Here is an 8,818-nt window from a genome sequence, read left to right as displayed (position 1 = left end):
AAAATCAAGGATACAAAACCAAATCCAATCAGTACTATTATGAAGCAGAACCCTTTACCACACTGGCTTATTTAGAACTCATCAATATCAATCACCTTGAGAACAGTACATTGAAGATACATCTTCTTTGCAATGTTCCACTCCAGTACCTTCAACTGTTCAAGTACTTCAAGCCCTGATGTCTCAAATTGTTCTTTTTGGCCAGGGTGTAGCCACAGGGGGAAAGGAGAGACTGATTCACAAACATAAATAACCTTTTAAGAAAGTGATATAAATAGGTTTTGTGGCAACCAAAGAACACTTTTTAAATAGCTGTTTGTCAGGTGAGACAGAGCAAAGCATTCAGGATTATTTGCCCCTCAGAGAAGAACTGATCAATACAGGACATCTTGTGGTCTTCAGATAGATGAAAGGGAGAAGGCAAAAAAGGATGATGAAATGTATCTCACAGCAAGCCAAAGACAAGCCAGGCCTTCAGAGATACAAGATTAAGTCTAAAAACAAAAACGGTAAGATGTGACAATGTCTGGACTCAGAAAACAATAACCCCAAATGAAGGCCTCAGTAGCAAGTTTTTCTCTGACCTTCTCCTGCCCTCCTGTCTCTCAGTCTCCTTCTTCCTCAAAGCTAGCCATAGAAATTAGAGTCCCTCTTCCCCAAGGTGGGTCATAGAAACCAGAACCCCTTTTTCCTGAAAGCCAGCCACAAAACCTAAAAATATTACTCGAACTTTTCTAAAACCTAAAAATATTACTACACCTTTCTGTGTAAAAACTGGCCATAAAACATTTATCTCATCTACCTGGTTTGACTGTCATAAGACCCCCTATTCCAGAGAGGATCCTGTCCCATACCCAGAAGGAAGGAATGTGTGCTCAGAGAGGCCAAGAACACGAATAAGCCTTGTTGGGTTTCCCCTACTCAAGTCCATTAGCAGATCATACCCATTTTGTCCAATTATATTTCCACATGGCTGTCCATACTTCGTTGAACCTAAGCATAAAAATGGACAATTTCCCCTGTATTTTTGGGTCTTCATTCTGAAGGTTCCTGTGTACACATTAAAATTTATATGCCCTTTCTCCTCTTTACCTGCCTTTCGTGAGCTTTCGGTGAACCTTTAGAGGGTGAAGGAGTTTTCCCTTGGCCCCTATAACTATTGAAAGCATAGGACAATGAGAAGTCTAAAGTTCTATAAGAGGGTTATAGATGCTTTAAAAAACATGCACACACACAAAAGAAACATTTTCCAGAGAAAAGGCGTAGATATGGTAGTATGTGCTGCAATGACTCTAGATTAAATAACATTTCAAGTGGCTCTGCAACTACTCCCCACCAGTTCATGCTAAAAATTCACATTCTTTGACAACCAAAATGCCAGAGAAAAAACATGTTGAAACAATCAAACGTCTGGTACTCTTTGCTGACATGAAAACGCAAAAAGAAAAAATCCCACTTGTTTCGGCAATTTTAAATGCTATTTTTTATTTACTGCTAACTGTGCAAAAGACACCAATTCAATACAGTGCAGTAAAACACTTACATACATCCAGTATTAAACAATAGCGTATGGGATAAATCTAAAGCAGAGAACCATGTGCCTTCAAAACTGATATCACAGAATGCAACTGGCTTCAGACAATTCTCAAGAAACCTGAAGAGCTCTTTAATTTAATATTAAGTGAGTTACCCAGAAGCAAAGGCTCTTGGTTTTACTTTCTAGAAAAAAGTTCAAGTTATTCCAATTCTGCATGGCTTAATATGATGTGTGATCTCTGAACCAATGAAATACTTTATATTCATTTTATCAATTGGTACCATCAGCTAATATAAAGCTGACAAATGGCTGACAGGAAAACAGCTGAATACAATGAAGTATGCTCAATATGGGGCTAGTTGTACATCCATCTCAATTTCCTTAGTCACAGCCCAAAATAATATCCCTTTATTTTAAAGTACTATTTTAAATCAAAAGGTAAAATAATTTTAAAGACAAATAGTAAACACTAATCACCTAAATCATTTAACCACTAACATAAAAAACTTTCTAAAAACAAAAACAGCAAGAAAATGGCAGTGCAAGAATACTTCATACTGCTGGATCTTACATACCCTGAGGTACATAGTGAGAAGCTGGGGGAGATGGAGCAAGATAGCCAATTGGGCCAGGATTTATAGCACCATGAATTTGAGAAGAACCACCATATGCTGTACCAACTGGATGCCAGGGGGGAACACAGGAATAATCTGGCACAACTGGGAGGCAGGAGTCAAAACCTGGCAAAGGTGGCTGCCCATAGGGATCTGACATTACTGGATAATAGACTGCTCCATGAGGGACAGATGAAGGATCAGCATTCGGAAAAGTATCTGAAAGAAAGAATGTATACAGTCTACTTTACATACAAAAATTCACCAAAACAGAACCCCATGCAACATAAGTGGATGTTCTTATGTGTGAAAATAAAATTTATTGACTATAAGAAAGATCACAGCAATTGCAGCAGGAGTACTTTAAATACAAATAATGACTAAATATGAAAATTTCCAAATTAAAAAACTGTGAAATACATGTGTCAAATCTATTCAACGTACAGACAGCTATCTTTCTGGGATGATTTAGGTATCAACAAGCTAAATACATAAATATTCTCTAGAGTCCTTCTAGTTAAATTCTTATAAGAGGTGGTCACAATTGAGTTATCCAATAGTTTTACAAGAGACATCATCCGAATAACCATTTAGCAATGAAAAATTCAGGTGTCTGGACAGTCTGGTCTATACCTGAAAGTATAATTCTGAAGAGCACCCTAAAAGTGTCATCTCTTGAATGTCATTAAGATCAAATTTTAATTTCATAGCACTTTTGCCACAAGTCAGTTCCAGTGGAAATAAATGCTGTTTTGATCTTGCTATAATGAACATACACATTAGACCAAAAAAAAAAAAAAAAATTCATTACTTGGGCTTAGATTAACTCTGTGAAATTAAGACTGCCACTGCCTCATAGTTAATTACAATTAAAAATAGCTCTATAGAAGGTATATTGCACAAAATTAAAAAAAAAAAAAAGACTGACAATGTAATATGCTTTAAAAAAGGAAAGGAAGAGAGAAAGTAGTATTCCTAATATGCACCAGGTAATAGCATACTTATACGTAAGGTCCCAATTAGTTCTGTAACAACCCTGGCAAGTCAGGTACGAACTCCTGAACTCAGGTGATCCACCTGCCGCAGCCTCCCAAAGTGCTGGGATTACAGGCGTGAACCATCAGTATTTTAATACCTAGCCTTTCAGGTAATTGTAGATATTCTTTGATGCTACACCCAAACTACATAAGTGGTAGTTCCTCAAAGGTAAAACTCCTCCTTCACTGAGTTATGCAGATCTTCCAAATGTTGACACATTTCCTCATACAATTTAAGAAACTACATTCAGCTCTACTTATTACAGGAGTTTCAGTTGGTGGGAAGGTGTCAAGCTCGTGGTGGAAAATAAATGTTTTCCTAAATTCTAATTTTTATTTGAAAGCTAAAATTGTATCTTTGAAAACAAATATTACTAGTTATTTATCCTAAAGTGACAGGCTCACTTTGTTCATTTAAGAAAATGCCGACCAGATCAACTAAGTGTGAATAATGATAATTTATCCCTCTTTCAAGTCAGCAAGTACAACTCATAACTTAATAGCACAAGTCTTTTTCCTTAAGTTAATCATTATACTTCATTTAGTATGCAGAAGTGTTTTATAAGTAGTTTCATTTTTGTCACAAAGAAAAATACAACTATTCAAGGATAAAAATTTAGTAAAAATGTCTTTGATTAAACAAAAAAAAATAAGATTGGCATTTTTGTACCATGGGTGTATGGCAGTGAGATAAACACTGATTACTAGCAGAGTCTGGGGCCACTATCAATTTGTGCTTAGGTGCCAGCAGTTTTACCCATCACTGGTTTCTATACCCTCAATGAAAATACAAGCCAGTGAAAGGGGCAAATAAAATCTTAGTAGTATTATGAACACTTCTGACCTCATGACTCCCTTGAAAGAGTCTTAGGGACCACAAGAGGTCCACATATCATGCTTTGAGAATCACTGGTGTAGTATATGGACCTCATGAAACATATGAAAGTTATTACTGAATTACACACAATAAAATCCAACTGTCTTTCTTGCTGGCAATCTCATTACATACTCACCATTTGCTGATGCTTCCGCCTGTGTGCCATCTTCTCTCCTCACCTCACTGTAAAATTGAGGAATGGTTGGATCTACCAGAGGTGGCTCAGTATAGACTGGATAATTCTCTACATGAAGCTGCTGCTGCATCTGTGGCACATAGACCATGGAGTGCCAGTAGTTGTGGTAATAGCACTTGAGCAAGAAAGGGCAGCAAAAAAACAAGAAACTTTACTTTTCTCTATTCTTAATGTAATACAGTTCCCCACAGACCAAAAAAAAAAAAAAAAAGTAAGAATTGGGACATGATTTTCAGGTGAGGTAGCAATGACTTTTTTGACCTAAAAACTTGACACTTTAGTCTGTTCTCTATAAGAACTTCAGGATCTTTTGCGGAATTTGTATCTCATATTTAAACCTAAAAATTCTTTCAGGGAATCGTCTGGAAGACCTGTATACAAAGGTGTCTTTTATAGTATTTTTAAAAGCAAAAAACATCGCACATAGTATTTAACAACAGGGAACTGGATAAATTATATACCCGTAATGAAATACTATACAGGCAACGAAAATCATGCTGTAAACTATTTAAAGAAAAAATGCCTGTATTGCTAAAAGATTAAAAAATTATACAGCATAATCCATAGTTTGTAAAATACAAAAGTTGTAAGAAAATATATGAAAGTATACAGTGATCATAGAGGTGATTTTAGTTCTCTTTATACCATAGTTTCAAAATGTACTACAATAGACACTATGATTTCTAATAAGAAAAATACTGAAATATCTACTCAGCATCTCCTGGTATTCCATGATGTAAAAGGCAGGAAAATATTTTTAAATGCCTCAGTGAAATAGATTACAAAGTTTCCACATGTGACTATAATAAACTAACATAACAGAAGGGCAAGCGGTTTATCAATTCTTGAAACTGAATTTAGGAAAAATAGTCTCAAAGAACAAAAACCCACCCCATTACTCTTAATTTATAGATGTGTACTATTTGGGAAGACAGTTTTCTTGGCACTGACATGTCTAAAGCTTTAGGGAAATCAGTGTCAGGGAATATGAACTAATCTGAGCATTCATCCAAGACAGCATAGAGTTTATCATCATCTGAGAGGTCTTAAGATGCATTATTCCTTTCAGTAAATATGCCATATTGTTACATTTTAAGTCAAGTGTATTTCAGAGGGAAAGTGATCCCTGAAAGACTAAAATAAAAGAGCTCTCACCTCAAATCAGAGACACCTTTCATTGATGAAGACATTTGTCAGTACCCACCTGCCTCTACAACTCAGGGGAGTGGTGAAAAACCAGTGTTGAGCAAGCATCTTTGAACACATGAGTGCTTTAAAAATGCAGCTCTTTATTTTTATTTTTATATTTAATTTATTATAAGTTCTGGGATACATGTGCAGAACACGCAGGTTTGTTACATGGGTATACATGTGCCATGGTGGTTTGCTACACCCATCAATCCATTATCTACATTAGGTATTTGTCCTAATGCTCTCCCTCCCCTTGCCCCCAATCCCCCAACAGGCCCCGATGTGTGATGTTCACCTCCCTGTGCCCATAGGTTCTCACTGTTCAACTCTCACTTATGAGTGAGAACATGCGGTGTTTGGTTTTCTTTTTCTGTGTTAGTTTGTGGAGAATGGTTGCCAGCTTCATCCATGTCCCTGCAAAGGACACAAACTCAGTCTTTTTTTATGGCTGCATAGTATTCCACAGTGTATGTGTGCCACATTTTCTTTATGCAGTCTATCATTGATGGGTATGTGAGTTGGTTCAAGTCTTTGGTATTGTGAATAGTACTGCAATAAACATACGTGTGCATGGGTCTTTATAGAATGATTTATAATCCTTTGGATATATACCCAGTAATGGGATGGTTGGATCAGATTGTATTTCTCATTCTAGATCCCTGAGGAATCGCCACACTGTCTTCCACAATGGTTGAACTAATTTACAATCCAGCCAACAGTGTAAAAGCGTTCCTATTTCTCCGCATCCTCTCCAGCATCTGTTGTTTCCTGACTTTTTAATGATTGCCATTCTAACTGGTATCTCATTATGGTTTTGATTTGCATTTCTCTAATGACCAGTGATGATGAGTTTTTCATGTTTGTTGGTCACATAAATGTCTTTTGAAAAGTGTCTGTTCATATTCTTTGCCCACTTTTTGATTATTTCTTGTAAATTTGTTTAAGTTCCTTGTAGATTCTGGATATTCGTCCTTTGTCAGATGGATGGCAAAAACTTTCTCCCATTCTGTAGGTTGCCTGTTCACACTGATAGTTTCTTTTGCTGTGCAGAAGCTCTTTAGTTTAATTAGATCCCACTTGTCAATTTTAGTTTTGCTTTTGTTGCCATTGCTTTTGGTGTTCTAGTCATGAAGTTTTTGCCCATGCCTATGTCCTGAATGGTATTGCCTAGGTCGTCTTCTAGGGTTTTTATGGTTTTAGGTCTTATGTCTAAGTCTTTAATCCATCTTGAGTTAATTTTTGTATAAGGTGTAAGGAATGGGTCCAGTTTCAGTTTTCTGCATATGGTTAGCCAGTTTTCCCAACACCATTTATTAAATAGGGAATCCTTTCCCCATTGCTTGTTTTTGTCAGGTTTGCCAAAGATCAGATGGTTGTAGATCTGTGGCATTATTTCTGAGGCCTCTCTTCTGTTCTGTTGGTCTATATACCTGTTTTGGTACCAGTACTATGCTGTTTTGGTTACTGTGGCCTTGTAAAATAGTTTGAAGTCAGATAGCATGATGCCTCCAGCTTTGTTCTTTTTTGCTTAGGATTGTCTTGGCTATACGGACTCGTTTTTGGTTTTGTATGAAATTTGAAGTTTTTTCTAATTGAAGAAAGTCAATGGTAGTTTAATAGGAATAGCATTGAATCTATAAATTACTTTTGGCAGTATGGTCATTTTCATGATACTGATTTTTCCTATCCATAAGCATGGAATGTTTTTCCCTTTGTTTGTGTCCTCTCTTATTTCGTTGAACAGTGATTTGTAGTTCTCCATGAAGAGGTCCTTCACATCCCTTGTTAGTTGGATTCCTAGGTATTTTATTCTCTTTGTAGCAATTGTGAATGCGAATTCACTCATGATTTGGCTATTATTGGTATATAGAAATGCTTGTGATTTTTGCACACTGATTTTGTGTTGCACACAAGTTCAGACTTTGCTGAAGTTGCTTATCAGCTTAAGGAGTTTTTGGGATGAGACAATGGGGTTTTTAAAATATACAATCATGTCATCTGCAAACAAAGACAATGTGACTTCCTGTTTTCCTATTCATATACCCTTTCTTTCTTTCTCTTGCCTGACTGCCCTGGCCAGAACTTCCAATACTATGTTGAATAGGAATGGTGAGAGAGGACATCCTTGTCTTGTGCTGGTTTTTCAAAGGGAATGCTTCCAGCTTTTGCCCATTTAGTATGATATTGGCTGTGGGATTGTCCTAAATAGTTTTTATTATTTTGAGACACGTTCCATCAATACCTAATTTATAGTGAGTTTTTAGCATGAAGGGGTGTTGAATTTTATAGAAGGCCTTTTCTGCATCTATTGAGATAGTCATGTGGTTTTTGTCATTGGTTCTGTTTATGTGATGGATTACATTTATTGATTTGCTTATGTTGAACCACCCTTGCATCCACTTGATTGTGATGGATAAGCTTTTTAATGTGCTGCTGGATTCGGTTTGCCAGTATTTTACTGAGGATTTTCACATTAATGTTCATCAGGGATACTGACCTGAAATTTTCTTTTTTTGTGTCTCTGCCAGGTTTTGGTATCAGGATGATGTTGGCTTCATAAAATGAGTTAGGAAGGAGTCCCTCTCTTTCTATTGATTGGAACAGTTTCAGAAAGCATGGTACCAGCTCCTCTCTGTACCTCTGGTAGAATTCGGCTGTGAATCCATCTGGTCCTGGACTTTTTTTGGTTGGTAGGCTATTAATTACTGCCTCAATTTCAGAACTTGTTTTTGGTCTACTCAGGGATTCGACTTCTTCCTGCTTTAGTCTTGGGAGCGTGTGTGTGTCCAGGAATTTATCTATTTCTTCTAGATTTTCTAGTTTATTTGCATAGAGGTGTTTATAGTATTCTCTGACAGTAGTTCGTGTTCTGTGGTATCATTTTTTATTATGTCTATTTGATCTTCTCTCTTTTCTTCTTTATTCACCTGGCTAATGGTGTATCTATTTTGTTAATCTTTAAAAAAAAAAAAAAACAAAAAAAAACAGCTCCTAGATTCAGATTTTTTGAAGGGTTTTTCGTGTCTCTCTCTCTTTCAGTTCTGCTCTGATCTTAGTTATTTCTTGTCTTTTGCTAGCTTTTGAATTTGTTTGCTTTTGCTTCTCTAGTTCTTTTAATTGTGATGTTAGGGTGTTGATTTTAGATACTTCCCGGTTTCTCATGTGGGTATTTAGTGCTATAAATTTCTCTCTAAACACTGCTTTAGCTGTGTCTCAGAGATTCTGGTACATTGTGTCTTTGTTCTCATTGGTTTCAAAGAACAAAACACAGTGCCTTAAGTATCTTTGAATCTGTCTAATTTTCACATAAAATGGAAAGATAGTCATAAAAATATTTTAGGATAATTCATTTATTTTGAGACAGAC

General features: G+C 36.3%; 1 protein-coding gene across 7 annotated transcripts in view; it reads right to left on the bottom strand.

The window, feature by feature from the left end:
* Window positions 1-1,463: 1,463 nt before the first annotated feature.
* ALG13 (ALG13, UDP-N-acetylglucosaminyltransferase subunit) overlaps window positions 1,464-8,818 on the bottom strand; it is an 83,095-nt gene continuing 75,740 nt past the window's right edge. For 5 of the 7 annotated variants that reach the window (XM_025371998.1, XM_025371996.1, XM_025372000.1 and 2 more), the window contains 2 exons: window positions 4,202-4,376; window positions 1,464-2,370 (listed from right to left, as the gene is read on the bottom strand). In XM_025371998.1, the coding sequence (XP_025227783.1) occupies window positions 2,105-2,370; window positions 4,202-4,376 (441 nt within the window). In that variant the 3' untranslated portion in view covers window positions 1,464-2,104. The remainder of the gene's footprint in view (window positions 2,371-4,201; window positions 4,377-8,818) is intronic. The other 2 variants (XM_025371997.1, XM_025372002.1) reach the window with 1 other exon arrangement.

Source organism: Theropithecus gelada, chromosome X (genome assembly GCF_003255815.1).
Source record: "Theropithecus gelada isolate Dixy chromosome X, Tgel_1.0, whole genome shotgun sequence".
Classification (NCBI taxonomy): Eukaryota; Metazoa; Chordata; class Mammalia; order Primates; family Cercopithecidae; genus Theropithecus; species Theropithecus gelada.
The sequence above is the reverse complement of the archived record's forward strand: the minus strand, read 5'-3'. Positions and strand labels throughout refer to the sequence as shown.